The following is a 22159-nucleotide window of genomic DNA, read 5'->3' as shown; positions in this document are numbered from 1 at the left end:
TGGGAGTAGCTCTCCGTGATTCATTCAGCTGGACTGGCAGTATAGAGAAGTAGTTCTTGGTAAGTAAATCCCAACTGAATTTTTGAGCTTTCCATGAGTATAACTGTCTTGTTACCACAGTTCAAAGTCTGAAATATGAAAGCTGTTCTAGATCCAGATTTTGAAATGTTCTGATTCTAGCTTATTTTGGCTCTAGGAAAATAGTGACTTAGGATTCAGGTTAATCTGTATTTGATGTACCATATCTGAAAACAAAACAGATCCAATTTGTGTATTTGCTTGAGTTCTCAAACTTGCAAGAATTTGTAAGAAGTGGACTGCATTTCAAATAGTTTTTTACATTAAATAGTATTTAGACATTTTATGCCTATTTGGATCAGGAAACAATAAAACAAAAAAGAGTAAGAACGTCAGGTATGCCTGTTTTTTAATTTTAAGATGGAGTTTGGAAAAGTTTTAAATTTTTGATGCTGAAAAAATATTAAGCTTGATTTCTTTTTATTTGTTTATATTCTTCTTTTGCATTTGGTTATGTCTTATGATTTGTCTGACTGTTGAAGTCATCTCAAAGTGTCTATCTTGATGAATATGACTACAGACAAGGCGTTCAAAGAGAAAATTGTCAGAAATGTGATGGAAAATCCTTGTTCTGTAGTTTGAGTGAAGAAGCACACAATTTGCATATAAATAGTTCTTATTCATTTTATGAAATTAATTTCAGCTATATTCTTAAAGCTTTGTTAGGGAAAAAGAGAGATGTGGCATTTGAAAATAACCAAAATACTGTAATTTTCAGGAAGGGCTTTGGCCCTGAAAATAAAGAGGAACACACACGAAGTTAGAAGCAGTTAAGTGTTTTATGGAAATCATACAGAAATATGTACAACCATTTCCGGCATGTGAAAACTGATCTGGAAGTTCCAAGTTTGCACTTCAGTGATGTGGTGGTTGTGAGAGAGGTTGTAATGACTCTCAAAACCACTTCGAAACACTAAAGCATCTAGCTAATCCTGTGCTCCTGATTCTGGCAGCTAGCTGGAAGGAAAGGATTCAAACCCAAATTATCTACACAAGATGTAGTTTAATGCTTTAGATAAGGGAGAAGGAAAAGGAAGTTCCTGGGTGGCCGGGATATTGTTCTTCCCAGTGGTGCCCTCTATGTTGCACTCCTCTATTTAATTTTTAAAGCACTTGACCTTGGGGATTTCTGTACTTTGTAAACAGGATTCAGCAGATGTTTAAGTGAAAACTGTAGAAGAAATGATGAGCTGGAGTGCAGTCTACAGCTGTTTCATATATGGTGTTCAGAAGGTATAAAAGGGTTGGAAACCCTCTCTGAGTTTACGTGCTCCAAGTCAGAGTATGAAAAGCTGACAGCCACAGCAAACCACTGCAGTTATGAGCAGCTCATAGACAGAGATACAGCACAGCCTGCCCCTGCCCTCCTATGCAGATTCACAGAAGAAGGGAGAGGCCTCCAGAGAGGCTTATTAGTATAAACTACTCTTGGCCTAGAAATAGTTGCAAAAAAATATGATTGTCTCTAGTGAAAGCAGCTTTTTCCCCTTAAATGAGAAGTCGTAGACAAAGTAATAATGTGAAACAACACTGAGTATTTCCCGAGTGCAGAAATTAGACTATATTGTGGCAGAATTGGGAAAGATACAGTTGGAAAAGAAACCAATTCCTAATTAGCAGTTAGTATTTTAAGCACACCACTGCAAGTTTGTTACCAAAAAGGGACAGCAAATGGCTGTCAGATGGGGGGACATTATATTAAAGTTATGTATCTGAAATATGCTGAATAAAAAAGTGTTAGAATTATTTCAGCAACTATTTGCATGTGTGGCAGGAGAAGCCTTGAAGGGTAACAGTAAGTTAAGTCCCTCTCTGTGACTTTCAGCAGGAAATGTTTCACAGTCTGTGTAAGATTTACTTCTTTCCATTTGGTAGCTGATTACTGATTTTTTTTTTTTTTTGACCAGTAAGGAATTTTGCATATTAATACAAGGCCACGTTCAATGAAATACGTGATTTTTGTGGGATAGCACGGCTGCTTCTGGTGCTGTTCTGTACTGTATTCTCTCTGTCCCAGGATAGAGCCCCTGTGAGCCCAGCCAGGCTGTGGCTGAAATCTACTGCAGAGCTCCTGTAGATTCCTTTGCTACTGTTCTGCATTTATTCTGCTGGTGTTACTGTTTAGGGGCACCTCAGCTGTGAAGTGAGCCTATCATTCATTAATGGATGCAAACTGTTCTAATCTGAAATAATCATAAGGAAAAAAGATCTGAAAAAGCCATAGGGAAATTAGTAATGTGATGCTAGTTTTACTCAGAGAAAAGAATTCACTTGAGAAATTGGGATGACTTTTTTTGTTTGTATGTGTTCCAAGAATACCATTTTATAGAGCTCAGGTGGCAAATCCCTGTTTTACTCATTTTCCTCATCTCTCAACCCAAAATAAGCTGTACCTTAAATTGATGTAGTTTTTATCCAATAGCATAGGGGATGTGTTTGAAGGGACGTTATGGAAGAAGTCTTTGGTTAAAGAAAGTTGCACAACCAGAATCAGTTTGTCATTTATTAACTTCTAAGTTATTAATCAGGGAAGCTCAAGGTTGTATGTACATAATGTGTGCATAGGTTTGTCTGCCAAAACCTCTTCAACTTAACTGATGAAGTAGGAAAGAGTTGATTTCTTTGTTGGTTGTAGTGTTTCATCTTTCTCCTTTCATGTCCTCATCTGAACTCACACTTTCATCATTTTGTCCTTCACTGGAATATCCCTCCCAGCTTTGACTGCTCTGTTCATATGGGTTCTGAGGAATGGTTTAAGTGGAGACTGTGGAAAGACAAGTGGGACAAAGCAGGCAGAAGCATTTTTGTGATGTTCAGAAGAGCCCTGGGGGGAGGGTTGCAGTGAGAAGTTAGAGGAAAAACATTTTGAATTTATAGAGTAATACACTGGTGGTCCCTGCTCAGTGGTGTCTGATGAGTTGTACCTTCACAGTGGTGTCTGATGAGTTGTACCTTCACTTGCCACATTTTATCCCTCTGCTCATACATGAAAGCCCCTATTCCGTGGCTCCCTATCACGACTGTGTTGAGTGGAGGCAGCTTTAAAACCTAGACAGAAACATTTGTTCATTTGATGTTTAAAGCAGAAAATGAATCATAGCTGTAAGTGTTTGATTTTCATTATAAAACCCCCTGAAACCTATTTTAATTTTAACTTTAATCCAAATAGCAGCTTAGGTTACAGATTGTTTAAAACACTTTCTGTTTTCGCAGATACCGAACGAGTTTCAGACCTCGGTACACAGTTGCCTATAAGACAGTAACAGAGCTGGAATGGAGATGTTGTCCTGGCTACAAAGGGGAGGACTGCAGGGAAGGACCAGCAGAAAAGCCAAACACTGCTCGTCGTCCCACAACACCAGCAAAAGCTGTTGTGAAGAAAGGCACAGGTAACTTCTTGTTTGTATGCACAATCATGTCTGGTTTCTTGTTTTGTCTTCTAAGGATAAGAATCATTATGGTTTCTATTAAACTCAACTACTGCCAAGTACAAAAGCCATAGGAAAGACTCTCTGTGGTGGGAAAATAATAGCCAGGCCATAGCAGTCTTGATACGGGGAATTTTCTGAAGAGTAACAGAGGAATGGGCTGTAGAACACTGGCTGGAAATGCCAGCTGCCTACTCATGGTTCCAGAAAATCTTTGTGTTAAGACTGTGGGTTTTGTAATTTTACAGGGGGTTTTTTTGTGGTTTCTCCAGTGCTCAGAAAAAAAAAAAATTAAAAAAGAAGAACTGTTATTAAAACAAAAGAAAAACTCAGGTACTAATTTTAATCATATATAAGGGTTCCTAGCAGTTTTGCCATGTTTTGTTCAAGATTGTGAAGATTTTACAGATTCATGTTAGACTACCTGCCTTAATAATGAGTAAGGGAATAAGTAAGGATAAGCCTCAACTTCTCAAAAAGTATCTTAAGGAATGAATGATGTTTGTTTGTGTAGGATACTGTCTTCTGAAAGGGCAAGAAGGAATTCTGTTACTGCCATATTATACCTTTTCTCCATTAAGAAAAAATGATAAACAGATGTTTCTTTCTGAAGGACTTTTTCCGACATAATTGGAGATTAGTGTCACATACAGCACTTAGTCAGATTTCCACATGTGTTTTCTGTGTAGTGGAATGTATTGAATGACTGAATACATGGTTTCAGACTAGTCCCATAGATTATATATCTGCTTTAAAAACAAGCTTTTAAAATATTTTGTTAGCCAGCCTAAAATATTAATTCCAAATGATGATAATAAAACATCATGGTATCTGTGCCCTTCTCCCCTCTTCTAGACAAAATTAAAAATTACTTTGCCTTTTCCTGCAGTTTATCCTTTCTTGACCTCTGATAATGTTTGTTTTTTATTTTGTGGTTCTGGATTTTCTTCAATTGTTACATATTTTGCTTGAAACTGAACATCCAGATTTGTACGTGGCTCTGTAAATGTGGTGCTACTAACGACAATATTCAGATTCATTAATTGATTTCTCATAGGTAAAAAGCAGATTGCAGCTAAAAGTCTTCTCTTTCTGATTTTCATTCAATGAGGATAAGTTATTTTTATCTAACAGTTTTGGATGTGTAGAACTTATGCTTTTATGCATGGTTTTATTGCCTGCTTAAATATATGTCAAATAATTAGGTATTTGTGAAGCAAGTATGATAAGTGGAGTGTCTTGCAGAACCTCATGTCATGTATGGGATGTATATTTGGACCCCAGTTCAGTAAAACACTGAAGCACAAACCTACTTCAGGCACATAAATGACTGCCACTGAAGTTTTCAGTGGGAATTCAGGGGCAAATTATTGTTATAGAAGATGCAGTGGTTCTAAGGTGATTGGGCTGTGATGTGTATGGATCTATAATGGTCTGTTATATATGCTGCAGCTCAGATCCGTTGCTGAACAAAAGGGATGATTCTGCTTGCCAGTTTATGTATGGCCACTGTATCATGGAAGGAATTGGTCACTGTTCTCAAACTTTTAGTTCTGACGGTTTTGATACGTACTTAATTATAAACAACTGAAAATAAGGGACAGAAAAGACAACAAGCATTAGGCAGTTTAAATCATTATTTCATTGTAAAGAAAAGTGAAGTTAACTGCCAACTGATTTGAAACAGATACCACTGGGAATATTTACATCCACATTTTGTTATTTCTGGGAAACAGATGCAGAACCAAACAGAAGCACCAGAGCCCTCCACCATATGAGAAGAGAATGCAGTTTCTTGAGGACGAATTGTTTAGACTTACACGGTCTGTGATTGAACTTCAGTCGTCTGTGGCAGGTGTGAATGAAAACCTGAAGCTGACTGTACAAGAAGATGCTAGCAAGATGTTGGTCACTTGGCTGAACAACCTTTACGACCGCCCAGAGCCTGACAGTGCAGTTGGTGGTGCAACAGACACTATTCAGCTGCCAGGACTCTTCAACAATAAAGATCAAAAAGACCCTTTTATTGATTTTGAAATGGAAGATATAAAATCTGAGCTAGCTGAGGTCAAAGAAGCCTTGAAGATGAGGAATGATGAGCTGGAGGAACTGAATGGAAAGGTAAAAGGTTATGAAGGACAATTGAAACAACTGCAGGAGGTAGCACGAGGACCTACAATAACAATGCCCCGTGACAATATATATCAGGAATATATAGACTCAAAATTTGAGTCCCTCAGGCAAGAAATAATGGAAGCACTTGAAAAGGAAGTGGCAGATCTGAAGAACTCCTGTGAGGATATTCAGCAGCAGTATGATGGCAATAGCTGTGTAGGGATAATCAGTGTTATAAAAGGAAAAGAGAATGACTTGAGAAAAGAAATAAATATGCTCCGCACTCAGATTCCATCAAATGACTCCAGTTGTTGCAAGAAGGGCGAGGGAAATGACTTTGACCAACAGATGAAAGATTTAGATAAGAAGATTGACAGAATTGTGGAAGCACAGAGGATGTTGAATGTCAGAATAGATAATGAAATCATTCGATTGTCAACTCCAGATCTAGAAGATGTGTTTGGTGAGAGGCTGGAGGAGCTGGATGCGAGGATGAATATTACGGAACGAAATGCTGAAGAGCATTGTTTTTATGTCGAGGAGACTCTCCGCAGTGCTATCGCTGCTGAGGTGGACGAACTGAGAGACTTGTTTGACCAAAAGCTGCGGGCACTGGAGGTTAGGCTGGGCGGCACTATTTTAGAGCTTGCCAACACCACAGACCCGGATGGAATGTTTGTTAATCCTGGGCCCATCTTGCCCAGCAATGCAGGATTTGCAAATGAGCAGTTTACAGCAGAGATGAATTTCCTGAAGGGACAAACTGCTGTCACTTGAAACAGGTCTGTGGGCAGAAATGTCAGTCTACACCACAAGGTATGGAGAGCCTTCAGAAGGAGCTAGAAAATTGTAATGACAAGTACAATCACTTGCTTTTGAAAACAGAGAATAATTCTGTTCTCCTGCAGTCTCTAAATAGCTCTCTTAATGAGAAACTCAGCTTAATTAAGAGTAACCAACGTGATGTGCAGAAAATGCAGAGAGATGTGCGTGTATTCCGATACAATCTAAATGCCATTGATAAAGATATGAAAAATCTTCAAGATGGCCTGAGTAGCTGCAGGGAGCAGCTTCTGGGTGTCAATTCGACATGCAGAAAAACACAACGAGGTGTCTTCCGAAAAATTGATCAAATGCAGAGGACATTTGCAAATCAAACTGCTCATTCCAATGAGAACTGCTGTGGTGAAGTGAAAGACAGACTAGAACAATTGAATGACCATATCCTGAATGATCTTAGCAAGTGCAAAGAAAAGACCCAAGGTGTCCAGGAGGGTGTTTCAGATGTTGAGAGCAGGGTCTCACATGTTGAAAAAGTCTGTGGCAAGCTGGACTCTGTTTCAGACAGCTTGCAGAATATAAAAGACGGTCTGAATAAGCACGTGAGCAGCTTATGGAACTGCATCCGTGAAATGAATGGAACTATAGCATCTCATTCTACTGATATTTCTGGCCTCAAAAAGTCTGTACAACAGTTTCATAGTCAGGTCTCCAAAATCACCACAGACATTGAAGGCGTGCTGAAATCTCAGTCTGACACAAGTAAGTTCCTTGCTTTCTTTTTTTTACTTTTGTTTGTTTGTTTGTTTTTCATCTGGCTTTCCTTTCTGAAACGCTTAGAAAAGAACTAAACAAGGGAGGAAAAACTTAATATTACACAATATCTACTTTGTTTTTATAGTGACTCTAATTTTGGCTCTTTGCTCCAGAACACCACAGAGTACTTTGAGTGCTTTTAAAAGTACCCTCCAAAAAAATAAAAAAGAAGTCTTACATGTTTTTATGTTACTTTGAGCTAGAATAAAGAGAGTGGGAAAAAGTAGTGGTTTTGAATAGTGATTCTAAAGTGAGTTTTTATGTAATAATTGTCTGTATTATTCCAGTTCATTTGATTTCATTTTTGTTTTGTTTAATTTTGTTGTTGATGATTATTCTGTATTTCTCAGGGAAAATTGAACAGTAAATAGAGAAAACTGAAGTCAAATGAATTCAAATTTATGATAAGAAAGATTTCCTCTAAGTTGTGTTTTTAGCATGGTTAATGATTATAATTCAGCACCAACTCTTTGATCTAGAAGTTTGACAAGTGAGCTCTGGCATATTTTGGCATGGCAATATAAGACTAGTGCTTCATCTCTCTCCCAGAAGCTTCCATTCCCACAAGGTTGTTGGCAGTAGTTGGCACATTCCAGCTGGCAGTGTTCTAACACCTCAGCTGGTTCTGTTAGTCCAACATGTTGGTGCAAATCTACCTCCACAGGTAGTTTAAAGTTTGCATCAGAGCAGATGAGAAGCCAGGGCACATTCCCTTTGGCTCAAAATGCTGGGAAATGGTAACCTCAGCATGTTGGTGAGCCTTGCTATGAAGGTTTAGAGACCTTGCCCAATGCCATCCAGTTCCCTCTGCAGTTCTTGCTCAAAATTTCAGCAATGGGTTGTTTTTCTGAGACTTGAAGTTTACAGGAGGAAGCTGAGTTCCTCTTTTCCCGTTTCTGTTAACATGACACAAAATCATAGGAATTGGAGACTGTTTTGAAGCTGCACTCCCCAGGTGGTTGATGCGTCTGGTTCTAATTCTGTGCATGTATGAGATAAATAAGAGGCCAATTTCTTTGACTGGCCTAAAATTAGAAGAGGTGCTGAGGGAAGAGCCTGTGGGCTGTTGCAACTGATGGTGGTTGGGAGAGATCAGATGCAAGACTCTTGAGTGTTCTTTCTTGAATGGACAAGTTGTGTTTCTTGAAGGGTCTGAAATTAATTTCTGTAGGGAAAAATATCGTCCTCACCCTGAGGCAGAGACTTGAAAACCTGTGATAGATGTGTTTCTTTTGTTTAGTTGTTTAAAACCAAATGCATAGCAGCACTTGACACAAAAATCCTTCTGAGGTGAGAAGCTTTTGTGTGAATTAAAAAAAAAAGTTTCTTTTCCTTTAAAGGAGGAAATGGAGTGAAGAGGGACTGTAAATTTCAGGTGATTCTTTTACTGTAATTTTGACTTAAATTCAACAGGGTTAGGACCTCTATCCCTAAACCTTGCAGAAGCAGACCCAGTCTCCATTAGAATGGAACATGATGTATCTGTATAATCCTGTTTCTCATCCATCTTGCCCAGAATTAACTAGCACTAGGGACCAACATTGGAGAAAGGTCCAAGATACACACAATTAGTAATCTTTCTTCTGCTATTTGAAGCAGGTGTTCAAGTAACCTCATGGGTTGCATTTATCAGCCCTTGTTACAATATATTAAAGCATTAAAAAGCCTCAGCACGCCTGGGTTTCCATAAAATACCTTTTCAGGGCAGACTGCTCCATCCACCACTGGGTGATAAAAGGCTATGGAAGGACGCTGCTGCTGGGTCTGGGGTGGAGGAGCTCTGAGCATCCCTTGCTGCTCTGGGGTGCCTCTGGCCTCTGCAGGATTTGTGAAGCATACACTGCAGTTCCCAAATGTTTCCAATTACAATAACATTGTCTGGCACAGCAGCCTAAGTAAGTTTTGATGGCTGGAGTTGCAGAAAGATTTTGGCAGAAGAGCCTTTTTTGGAAGTGATTTTGGGAACCCTGTTACATGAGTTGGGGTATGGCTTTAATTGTTTTTACATCTGTGATCTGCAGCATTGTCTCCCATACCAATGTTATTTGACAGGAAGACCTGGACTTGGATCAGTGGAGAATTTCTTAGGCACAATTTGCCAGCATATCGTAGCATTCAAACGATGTCATCTGACTTCAGAGGGGCCGAAAACAGAAACAAGTTGTTACTAATAAAGTTGTTTAAGGGCAGTAAGGCAAGGATGTGTTGCAAGAAATAAAATGTAAAATCTTACCAAGCAGTGTAAAGCCCAGCAAAGTCAAATGACCCTCATCTTAAAAACGTGGCTGCATTTTCTCCCATATTTTTTATTAAGAGGTTTAAAATGCCTCAATCCTCAAACTAACAAGGCAACGTAGTGATTGACTGTGCATCAGATATGAACCCAGAGACCAGAAATGTATTTTATTTGTTGCAACTCCTGGCGAAGGTAGTGAAATGTCTACAGCACGCAAGGCAGTGGTGACAGCAGGCAGTGGTCTGCTCGAAGCATTTAGGGAACCATGCACGATGTGCTCTCCAAGGTAAAGCAATCCAGCAGCTTTCCATTCCCATTAAATGGTGCCTTCCCCCAGCTCCATGTCTCATAGTCCAAGTTGCTCTCATTGCACTCTGTTCCTCTCTGTGGGTATGTTTGTTCTTCACATGGCACGAAACTGAAAGACATGTTAAAGTTGGTGGTCTCTTTTAACTTACTGCCTACTCATATATAGGCATGATTCATAGATCCATGAAGTTTTCCAGGAACCAGAAGTGTGGTCTTGCAGCCAGATACCGTGCTGGGAGTGCAGTTTGCTTTGGTTACGGTTATTTGACCTGACCTGCCATTCCTATGGTAGTTGGCTGGGTAGCAGGGCTTTGAAACCAACAGCAAAATGTTGTCTGGTGAAGTTGTGGCCTAAGAAACCAAATGTGTGCTCTGCATTACAGCATCGATAAAATGCAACATAAAATTTTAATGTGGTGGTGTGAATAGTCATATAGTCAGTTCCTCTGGGCTCCCTGTGAGCTTGTGCACAATGCTGCTTTCTAACAGAATTGTAAAGTCCCCTTGGTGTCTGTAACAAAACTCAAGTGAGGTCTTTTTGGCTACTTGTGAGAGCAAGCACAGATTCCTTTACTTGCTAGTTAGCTTTATGCACTTTGTTCCTGTGTGATTTGGGGGCTGAGGAGAGCATGAGAAGATGCTGGTATGTGATGTGGTAACCACATTGCCACTCACAACAGTGATGACAAGCAGAGCAGCAAGGCTGCTGCTGCTGAGAACAGTGTTACTGTTCCTGGCTGCGTAATGATCTCAGCTCTATTCTTTGCCTTCCCAGATAGATGGGAAGAGGATGGGAAGATTTTGTTTGTGGCCTGCTCAGCAAAGTTAAAGCAGATCTCTACACACACGTATCTGATTGCTTCCACTTGAAGTTGAGCTTTAGGCAAGTGATTCTGGATTTAGTGTTGTGGAGATGGGACAGTTCTGAATATTGCAGTATTTATGTTGCATGCAAGGAAGCAGTTTCCTCAGGATATGGGACTTCAGCAGTTGATGGTTATTTAAAGGTCCAGAAAAACAAGCAGAGAAAAATATTCATTTTTCCAGTGTCATTTCAAATAACTGTCTTTATAAAGCTTAGCATAATTGACTCAAGAAATGACAAGTACGTGCATCCCAAGGTAAAGTATTTTGTCAATTTGTTTTTTCAGTGAGGTTAATCTGAAGATTTTAGTTGAAGGTCTAAATGAGTACCTCTGTGCACAGAAGTTGTCTCACTAAGTTAACAATTCTGTTAAACAATTCACCTCAATACTTAAAGACTTTTTTTGAAAGATTTTATAAGATTTTTTTAATCTTAGGGTTTTAATGAAAAATAATTTTAATCTGTATAAAGTGACCATTTCACTCTCTAGGCCTCTGCCCCGTGGACTGAGTGAGCTTCAGCCCAGCTTTGTGGTGCGTTGCTTGTATGAGTTTCAATTCTCCTCACAGTTAAAAGCCAGCCAACAAAGCTCAGGGAGGTTTTTTTTCTAGCAGCCATATCTAGCAAATGAACGCAGGTGGTGTGAGACTATGACTTCAGACAGGCTCCCAGTACTCTGGAAGGCTTATGTGGGCTTTTAAAGCTTTTATGAGACTGAAAACAAGAAATGAGATTCACAAGGGTAAAGTGCAGGTGTCGAGTTGTCACAAAACAGCACATGGGTTGCCAGTGACATTGTCTGGACCCCAGCCATGCGTTTGGGACAATACCTGCACAACTTTGTTGTATGCTCTTCCCCAAAGGCGCAGAGTAAGGCTCTCCTGGGGTCCCCAGACACACAGCCGAGCCAGGGGAAGCCTCACACCACATCTGCTTCTCGGCACAGCCAGCTGGCTTAGCCCTAGCCACTGGTGAATTTGCCTTGGTTGATTTTGGACTGTACTGAAGTGCTTCATTCTGAACCACTCAGAGAGGTGGTCTCCACTGTGGACCATGGCAAGTATGTCTGGTGTGTGATGGGTTGTGTCAGATAAATTTGCAACAGGATGTTTGCCCATTTCCACAGAAACTCACATCCATCTCTGTGCCTAAAGACATGTTTTGGTCTCAAAATGCAACCAAAGCAACCTATGCTGAATTTTAATTTAGCATGAAATTGTATTTATTCTGTGTAAAGGCTGTCATTGCATCTGCTAAAATCTACACATTTGTAAATTTCTGTTCTTAGTGTAGATGTAATTCAGCTTTACTCTTGGGAGGACACTGCATCCTTAAGTGTCATCTAGGACTTCATTTTTATGAATAAACCATAATTCCTATAAAGGGCTTAGAACTTGACCAGATACACAAATGTAACCATGTCAGCACTGTTCAACTCTGATGTCATGTGGGTTGGCTGCCCTAGTGGAAAAGCCTTTTAATGGTATCTCTTCTATTTAAACAATAAAGAATTTAGTGATAGATCATATCCTGGGCTTCTGCCTTCATTGTCAGAAAATATTAGTAATGGAAGTACTTGGAAATTTAAGTCCATTGCTTTTAAAAGTAAGGGAGAAAAACCACTTAAGTCATGTTCATTTACCAATGTTTTTTGCTGTGGATAATTTTCGTTATGATCGTGCTAAAGGTCCAGCCTTGTGCTGGGAGTTGTGTGAGTACAGAGTCAAAAGCAAGCACGATGGGTGTGAGGGGTTGAGGAGAACTGAAGTGAAAGCAGAGAGAGAGAGTACGCTCTAGAATGAGGGTACCAGTGGGAATAAATTTGACACTCAGCCTGCTTGGTGCAGAAAGGCCAAGCTGGTCTAGCAATTGAATGAATGTTCATGGATTATTTGACTGCTGATTGTCCTGTCTCCAGACTGTCTTCATTCCTTTCCCTCTGTCATACAGGCTGTAAAGAGTGGAGTCTGTAGTACTTCAGGAGTGGAATGGCATTTAGCCAGCGCAGTCTTGGGTCTGAGGGAACAGGTGGCCTCCAACTGAGTCCTGTTTTATTTTGAAGTATTTATTATGCAAAATTATGCAATCTTATGTTCTATTTTAGGCAAATAATTTTGTATTTTTCCTCTTCTTTCATCATGTCAAAGGGCGACCAGAAGTACCACAGCAGCCCTTGCCACCAAGGCCACCCGTGCAGCCCCAGCCTGGCATATCCCTGCTGCCATCAAGGCCCAGGATACAGCCCCCACGGCAGAGGATCCCCCTCCTGCCACCACAGCTGAGACCTCCTCCACGTCCAGCTCTGCCAGGGTCAGCAGTTGTGCCACTTCTGCCTGGAACAACCGGCATCATCTTGGAGACAGGGGAGGCAGGGCCTCCTGGCACGGTTTTAATGTCTGGGAGAGGACGTCTTAGAAGTGCGGATGGTCAGGCTGGCCAAAGTACCATGCCCATTGCTGAAGGGTATGCTGGAGCACCAGGTGAGAGAGTCAAACTGGTAGTGAGTCCCTCCTGACTGGGTGTAATGGCTATGTCAGGTCTTGCTGGAGAGGTGTCACTGAGATCTGTCGTGCTTTACCAGCCCCCTTTTGGCCTTTAATGGACACCCACTGAGGCTGTTGCTGTTGGGAATGGGTTTTCAGCAGAGTTGATTTGTGAATGGGCCTCTGCAGCCTCCAGCTGGCTGCAGAAGTAGGGGAAACACATTCAGTGCCAGTTTTGTTGCCTTTCCAAGGCTGCACAAAGCATGAGGTCAACAGAGATGATGTAAAATCCCTGGTAACTACAGCAGTCTTTGCCACTAGGGAAACTTAAATAATTTTTTTCTTTCCATAATGCTTGCATTGGATTTAGTACATTAGAGTAATAACTTGATTCTCTTTGCCATGAGCACCCCAGTTTAACAATAATTGAGCATCCCATAGGAGACACTATTTAGTAGCTATTTTGGTAGGTAGCTGTTCAGTAATCAGGGATGCTTTTTAGAGGTCTGCAGTGATCTTTGGTCATAATGTACTCTGCTATGTACTGAGTCACACATACTACTTTTTCTTTGTAGGATATCCAAAGTCATCTCCTTCTACCACGGATTCACAAGGTAAGGCAGTTGTTTCCTTAGAACTTTTCACACAGGTACTTAATGTTCATTTCAGTCCCTGGAAGGTCATGGCTGAGAGAAAAAAATGTGTTGATTTTTAGTATTTAAGTTTAGCATTGAGGAAAATCTGACCAATTTTTGCTATACCTAAGCATTAAAACGTAATCTGTATCTTTTGAAAATATGGAAGTGGGGAGAAGAGTTAGGTTTTGAAAAATAATTTTGGGTTCTTGCTACTTAATTCACTGTGTGTTTTTTAAATACAGAGAGTTTGTATTTTCTAGCTAATGTCAGTATGGACCTTTCTATTTGCCTTCTAAATGAGAAAATAAATAGATATTTATCGTTATTTTATTATTTCTTTAATAAAATATGAATAAGGCCAAGACTAGGACCTTGAAGAACTGCTGGTGTCTTAGCCTAGTGCATGAGGTTGTTCTCCTCTTGGGAGAACTTCTGGCTTTGTTATCATCACCAGGACTTGTGTTCCTGACTTCAGTGAAAGCAGAAGTGCTGCCACTGACAGCCACTGATTAAAACAATTCAAAATGCAGTTTTCTTGGTTTGCTGGGGGTTTTAAAAACATTTTTATAATTGTTAGTATCACAATTTATTTATGAATTTGTATGATGAACAGGTATAAAGCTTATGTAGGACATGCTAGCTGGCCTAGATAAATATGTTGATTGGGTGCTGCCAGCCGTGCAGTCTCATACTCAAGATATTATCGAACCCTGGGGAATAGTATCCTCAATCAAAGTAAATATTTCCACACCCTCTTCAAAAAGAGCTATTTCATCTAAATTTGTTTGAGGAAATATGGGCAATAGATGGAAGTAAAACTTTAGGGCTTTATGAAATCCAAAATCCTATGCCCCCAGGACTTAGTTTGGTGGCCATAACAAAATCACAAATACACTTCGTGAAGACTGGTCTGGGGACTGACAAAGAATTGTAAAGAATTAATGCTCTAATTCTGATATTTATACCTTCTAATTAAAATTCCATCATAGCCTTAAAGCAATCATTTTGCATTTGAGGATTGTAGTGGTAAGAACAAGGCAGCAATAGATGAGGTTTCTGGAAGAGGATAAGAAGTAAAGAAACATTCATTTATCTTGATGCCAGCAAAGCCAATACAGATGTCTAGATTTCTGTGATAAATGTATTTCCTGGGGGTTTTCTTCCCATCACAATTTATAGATAGCAGTATTTTAATCAGTTTATGCTAAAACTGTGTGAAACAGTAGGTGGATGTTAAAAGTGTTGAAAAGGCAGGGTAAAGCAGGAGTGTGCCTGTCTGCTGCTTGGTGGAACATGTTGGTGGAACAGTTACCACCCTGGGATCCCGAGGGAGGAGGGCTTGACCAAGGAGTTCATTTTCCTGATCCATGCCCCTGAATACCTATCTAAATACAAGATATACCTGCTGATTTGTCCTTGAAGTTCCCACAGTATGCCTTGTCAACCTCAACGCCAGATAGTCAGAAAACAGAGAGATAAGGATGGTACAAAAAGCTGTTAAGACTTCTGTGGAGTTGGAGCATTTACATGCACTGTCCCTAATCTGGACTGGCTGGATTGATGGGCTGAGGACAACTGGATGAAGTTCAACATGACCAAGTACCAGGTCTTCCACTTTGGCCACAATAACCTGCTGCAGTGCTACAGGCTGGGGCAGAGTGGCTGGAAAGCTGCCCAGAGGAAAAAGACCTTGGGGTGCTGGCTGACAGCAGCTGAACCTGAGCCAGCTGTGCCCAGGTGGCCAAGAAGGCCAATGGCACCCTGGCCTCTATCACAAATAGTGCGTCCAGCAGGAGTGGGGAAGTGATTCTTCCCCTGTATTTGGCATTGGTGAGGCCACACCTCGAGTGCTGTGTCCAGTTCAGGGCCATTCAATTCAGGAAGGACACTGAGGTGCTGAAGAGAGTCCAGAGAAGGGCACTGAAGCTGGTGAAGGGTCTGGAGGACATGTCCTATGAGGAGCAGCTGAGGGGGCTGGGGATGTTCAGCCTGGAGAAAAGGAGGCTCAGCGTGACCTTATCACTCTCTACAACTCCCTGAAATGAGGGTGTAGCCAGCTGGGGGTCGGCCACTTCTCCCAGGCAGCAAGTGGAGGGACAAGAGGGCATGGCCTTTAGCTGTACTAGGGGAGGATTAGGCTGGACATGAGGAAGAATTTCTTCACAGAAAGGGTGATCAGACTTTGGAATGGATGCCCAGGGGGATGGTGGAGCCACCGTCCCTGGAGGTGTTTAAGGAATGACTGGATGTGGCACTCTGCTATGGTCTGGTTGACATGGTCGTGTTTGGTCACAGGTTGGACTCAATCTCAGAGGTCTTTTCCAGTCTAATTGAGTCTGTGATTCTGTGATTCTAATTGTCAGTGTCTGGTGAAGAGAGCATTCTGGGACAGCATTCAGCAGTTAACATTGTTGTGGAAATTAACAGCTGGGGAAGGGAAGATTTGTGGCTTATTAGAGGAGGAACTTAATGCGTAAATAAGGCATCAAGGAATCCTTACTGTCTAATTAGTTCAGGACAGCTGTTTATGATATCCTTGGCAGTCTTCACCCAGTACGTTTTGTGGTACTCAAATTCAAATTTAAAAGATGATCAGATGTTCTTGTACTATAATTCCTAATATAAAAATCTTGTACTATCAGGATGCCCTTCTGAGTACTCTCTTTCTGTTTCTGAAAATCTTCTGTGACGTAAAAGGACTGTCCAGGAAGAAGTCGAGGGCTCCAATTCTGTCTCCTGGGACTAAAATAGCCCACTTTCATGCTTTTCTTGAATGCTGAGGCATGATTTGCCTATTTTCAGTACCAGAGTTTTTCTTGATTTTTTTCAGATTCCTTAGATATGTGCAGGCGTCCCACAATATTAAGTTGTAGGTGAAGATCTTTGAGGACTTACAAGTGTTAATGAGAGAGTACAAGATACAATATTACATAGTAGCTCATACAGGCAAGGAGTTTACAGCAAAGGTGAGTGTGAGTTAAGTGTCAGGACCTGAGTACATCCACTTAATCCTTTTTAATACAGCAAGAGTTGGATATTTGTATAAGGAGCAGTAGGTAACTGCTGAAGCAAATCTTCCCTTGCTGCAGTGTGAAAGGATGAAGTTGTAAGAGCAGACAGAGGTGTTACCAACAGACTCAGGAGAAAAGTATGTGTGCCTTCATAGCACACTGAGTTATCATCCACATTAGAATCACTGTGACTTAGCAGAGCAGCTTCATTGAGCACTGGCTCATGGAAATCAGTGGGGTGCTGTGCTGTCTGGCCAACCCATAGACAGGAGGAATGTTTCTGAAAATGAGATGTTAAGGTCAAATTGGAGAGTTTAAAGAAAAAAAAAAAGGCAGGGCGGTGATAAATTGCTGGTATTTTTGTCTCATTTGCTCTAACTGAAATTACACACTTTGCCCTCATTTAGACTTAGGAGTATTGACCATTTGTCAGAGGAAATCTGATAAATCCTCCTTACTCCTGCTATATCCAAGGGAATCATAAGTGCCTCCTGACAAATGAATTATGTACTTACAGTCTCTCTTCTATGTTGGTTCTTCCTCGTTCCAGTTGCTGAGTAGTTGTCAGCAGCACTGTCACACTGTTGGCTTTTTCTCCTTTCATCTTGATAGCAAATGCCTATGCTGTGTGCTGTTTTGTTTTGCTTAGTGATATTTTTTCTTTTCCTTCTTTCTGGCCCTTGGGCTCTGTGGGAGGCATGAACTGTGCTTGGAAGTCAAAAGAGAGGTGGAGAACCAGAGACACAACTAGCAGATGGGTGGAAGTAGCCGTAACCTAACAAGAGCCACCCATGCATCTTCTGTGGTTTTTTGACTCCCCAGAATGCATTACAGTAGCTTTGATTGCCAAGAACAGACTTACCTGCTCCTGCTTACATCTACGTGTAATATCTCAAGTGAAACCTTCCTGAATGCATCTGAACCCAAAAGAGCTTCTTCCTCCCCCAAAAGGGGGAGTAAAACTGTGGTCAAATCTTTTGTGAAAGTTTTTGTCTGCCTAGCAGTTTCTTCATCAGAGCTGTGCCTGTGGTTCACAGTTTTAAAATGCTTTAATTTTTTTTTCTGATGTTTATACTTCCATAATACTGACTGCTCAAATGACAGTAGTGTCCAAGCCTGGACCTTCCCTCAAGAAGCTGAACTTTGATCTTTGCATGAAGAAAAGTGTTTGCAAGAGGGGACATGTAAGAGAAGGTGGTGCAGCCCTCTGTAAAGTTCTGCAAAAGCACTGCTGAGCTGTTGGTAGGAATTACGAACACTTCAAACAGGCACAACTCCAGCTGGAAGCTGGAAGAGGGGAAGAGAGCACAGACACACTGCATCTTTACTGTGCATCTTCTATCGACCCCTGAACTGATCGAGAGGATAGTCAGGTTTAAGATTTCTCCTTTGCATAGATACATATGGTATGCTAAACTAGGCTGCAGATCTGAAGCAATTTCATCAGCATAGCAACAAATAGTTATTTCTAGTAACTATTCTAGCAATTAGTGAAGGAAAATCTTGAAGGAAGCCATGGAGAGCCAGGGCAGGAGTCACTCCTTTATTCAGATGACACCAACCCAAACAGGACTGTAGCTGCTCCAAAGCTGGCAGTGTTTCTGGGCAGGCAACACATGGTTTGTTCCATTTGTGCAGTGTGACTGCAGGGGATAGACACCTTCTGAGTGAGCCAACAAGTTGAGGTGTGTTTTCAATTAATTTGAGTCTCAAGATAAGCTGAGAGGAGCTTTCTGTAAGTAGCGTTGTGTTAAGGTGGTGGAGCTCTACAGAAGCTGTTTAAGTAAGTAGACTTTCTGCAACTAATTTTGCTCTTTTCAAATAACATCATTTTAGCTTACAGGAGCACCTGCAGGCACACTGGCAGGTAGGAGTAATGAAAAAGGGCTTCTGTCTATCTGCTGAGCATGAGACCAAATGCTAAATAGGAAGATTTCCAAAGATAATGAGGTAGCTGGTTACCAGCCCCTGAGGGAAATCAGCGTAGTTATTTGCCAGTTCTGAAGTTGCAGGCATGTCTTCCCCTTTGCCTTCTCCTCCCCCCTGCCCCAGCTGAGTTATTCAGAAAAACAATGGATAGCAGAACATTTGTATATCCACATTTTAGATTATGTGACTTTTTAAACTTTTAATCAATATCATCTGAATTGGATTGGATTTCAGGAAAAGGTTCTTCACCCAGAGGGTGGTTGGGTGCTGGAACAGGCTCCCCAGGGAAATGGGAACAGCACCAAGCCTGACAGAGTTCAAGAAGAGTTTGGACAATGCCCTCAGACATAAGGTGTGATTGCTGGGGTGTCCTGTGCAGGGCCAGGAGTTGGACTTAAATGATCCTTGTGAGTCTCTTTCAATTCCAGATGCTCAATGATTTGATGAATATTGCATTTGTTGCTGATTGGCATCTCTGAGAGGGAGAGGCCAAACATTAATTTTAAGGAAGGCAGAAGGAGCAGGGTGAAACAGCAGCTGTGGATGACTTCAGGGCATTTGTTGTTTAGCTACTTGCCCAGACAAAGCAGCAAGAATTGACTACTTCTAGCAGCGTGTACTGCCTTAAGGAAAACGTTTAAAGGGAACGTAACTAGAATGGGACTAGTAAGCGGTTGAGCACTGCACACTTGCCATTAAGTCAGTCTGTTAAAAGTAAAAATTTGTCTTAATTGTCCAAATTATATTTCATCCAGCCCAGTCTAACAGCAGTGTTTATCTAGTAACTGGATAGCCACTATAAAATACCTAAGTGTCTGTTTGATCTGATGAGAGAAGAAAAAATTGTGAAGTGAAAAGTCCCCCAAAAGAGAAGTGCTGGAGAGAGACAAGAGGTTCTCTTTGCATTAATACTGAAGTGCTATATATTCTTATAGCCATTTTCACTATACTTTGGCAGAGAAAGTGGGAAATCTAAGCCGTGCACAGCTTCTCAACATGACAAGGAAAGCTGGCACGAGCTATAATCTTTAGCATTCCTATGGCCATTGTGATAGTGATGGAGAGTGGAGATTTTGGAAGTCAGCCTCCGTCCTGAAGAAAGTCTTTGGCAGAAGCATTGTTGAATTGAAAGGTGGTAGGATTTCCACTGCCGGCATTTACAAGCCATTCCTTAGAAGGGAAAAAAACCCCAAAAAAACCTGTGGCCAAGGCAGGAACTTTATGGTGCTCCATAAATTTTATGGTGAGACACCTGGGGCCTGGGCCAGCAATTTTTGTTCTGCTAATTCTGGCATCCTGCAAGTGGCAGGATTAGTCCAAGTGGAGTATGTGCAGGAACAGAGACATTGGATTATAAAGCATCATAGGGAAAAGGCTGTGTTGTCATCCTGATGTGACTCTGACTTGTGTTGTTATCCATTTCAGGACCTGCCTCTGCTGCTGTGCCCTCTCTGGTGTCATTTTCTGCTGGGCTCACACAAAAGCCTTTCTCCAGCGATGTTGGCGTGGTTCACTTCAACAAAGTGCTTGTGAATGACGGGGACTACTATAACCCCAATACAGGTAACAGCCAAAGAATGGAGCCACAGACATGCTAGACAGGCAGTAGCATGGGTTACCAGTGTTCCATGATACCTCAGGCCTTGCTGGCACACTGAACGAAGTCCATCTAAGCCAGACACACTGGGGTAAAAGCTTCCTGTGGGTGTGGACAGGCAGACGCTTTGCCACAGCTGGTTTTCCACGACTGCCCAGTACTACTGAGGCCCAGCTCACCACTACACAGCTGCTTGTGCATCCTCAGCCCACCTGAGGCCAGCTGAGCCCAAGTAGCAGAGGTGAGGTTCCTTACTAATCCACTTCACTGTGGCTGGGTCACCTGGAGGAGAGGAGAGGAGGAGGGAGGTTCTCATACTGCCTCCCCAAGGGCCCTGAGTGAGGGCTGCCTCCTTCTCAAGCACTGAGGTGTTAGGTGGGCGTTTGCCTTCATGACTTCAATCAGCTGGTCCCCTGCCCAGGCTGACCTTGTTGCAGTTACGTGTACGTAGCAGTGGGTGACCCATGTGGCTTTATGTTTGTCATTGTGCTTAGAGCAGTCAGGTGTCCCCACTGTGAGTTACTGTGCTGAGCCCAGTCTGTCTCTCTTCTACAGGCATTTTCACATCACCGTATGAAGGGCGCTACCTGATCACGGCCGTGCTGGCCCCGGAGAGGGATGAGTACGTAGAAGCGGTGCTGTCCGTCTCCAACGCCAGTGTGGCTCAGCTCCACACTGCTGGGTACAGAAGGGAACTGCTGGAGTATCACAAACCCTACTCGGGGAAACAGACCTGTGGTGGTCCTGGGACGTTCCACCTTGTTCTTCACCTCAAAGCAGGAGATGAAGTAAATGTTGTTGTAACGGGAGGCAAGCTGGCCTACACAGACTCTGACGAAATGTACTCCACGTTTAGTGGAGTTCTCCTTTATCCTTCCATTTCTCATGTTTAGGTTTACCTTGAACAGGGCAGAAGGGTAAGATATTCAGAAGAACTTAAGTGTAATAAAATTCAAAGCTTTAATATATTCAGTTTATATATTTGATTTCAGTGATGGGTTTATAGTCTATACAGAAACCTTTTCCTTGTCCCTTTTTTCCAGAGATAGCTACAAAAGTCACATTTTTGTAGCTAAATGAACTCCTTCCCAAGCCCTTGCTTACCTGTACAAGCAGAACAACTGTTTAAACAAGTATGTTCTCAATAGATACTTCTCCATTGTGCTCCTGCTGTTCCCCATTAAATTGCCTTTGCAATATCTTCCCTAGTTTTTCAAACTGCCCCTAGTGTATCAAAGTTTACATCTTCACTCAAGTTTACAGTTGTTGTCAGCTATTTTCATGTTTTCAGTAAAGCAGAGCCAAGAAAGTGAAATCGTAGTGGATATGGTTGATGACTTTTTACTCCTTGTATTATTTAATAACGTGTGTTGGCATAATCAGTTTGTTCAGTGCAATTGCAAACCATTGTGGTGCAAAGCAAAATTATATTCATCTGCATCAGTTTTCTTTTTTGCCTTTAAGAGCCAAACACAATGCTAGGAGACAAGCTGAGTGATTCAGTCAGGTGGAAGCAGCAGCATAGGGAGAAAATTGCCTCAGCTTGCCACTGGGCAGATGTGAGCTCAAGGTGCAGTTGCTACTACTGAAAGATTTAGAACAGTTATTGTCTATTTATAGAGTAAAAAAGATGATTGGTTATTCATGATGCTCTTGAGATTAAAGCTTGCTCCTGGAAATTAATAAAACAGGTCAGATAAACCAGAATCATCATTGCTTAGCCAGAAAAATGGTGATTTTGAAAAGTTTAAAAAATTTTATAGAGTTTGTTTCTGGTACTCCAGCAGTACTTGCATTAGAAGGGAAGTTTTTGTCTTCAGTGCATGGTAGAAGACAAATCAGAGAAAAAATGGTCGATAAAGGAAAATAGTGTT

At 41.4% G+C, this 22159-nt stretch overlaps 1 protein-coding gene across 1 annotated transcript in view; it reads left to right on the top strand.

Moving 5' to 3' along the window:
* EMILIN2 (elastin microfibril interfacer 2) overlaps positions 1 to 21253 on the top strand; it is a 31520-nt gene extending 10267 nt beyond the window's left edge. Inside the window, 8 exon segments of the mRNA XM_032122938.1 lie at positions 3292 to 3467; positions 5243 to 5262; positions 5265 to 6392; positions 6395 to 7163; positions 12775 to 13107; positions 13686 to 13724; positions 20114 to 20251; positions 20841 to 21253. Coding sequence (XP_031978829.1) covers positions 3292 to 3467; positions 5243 to 5262; positions 5265 to 6392; positions 6395 to 7163; positions 12775 to 13107; positions 13686 to 13724; positions 20114 to 20251; positions 20841 to 21178 — 2941 coding nt within the window. The 3' untranslated portion in view covers positions 21179 to 21253.
* Positions 21254 to 22159: the final 906 nt, after the last annotated feature.

This window comes from Corvus moneduloides, chromosome 1 (genome assembly GCF_009650955.1).
Source record: "Corvus moneduloides isolate bCorMon1 chromosome 1, bCorMon1.pri, whole genome shotgun sequence".
NCBI lineage: Eukaryota > Metazoa > Chordata > Aves > Passeriformes > Corvidae > Corvus > Corvus moneduloides.
The sequence above is the reverse complement of the archived record's forward strand: the minus strand, read 5'-3'. Positions and strand labels throughout refer to the sequence as shown.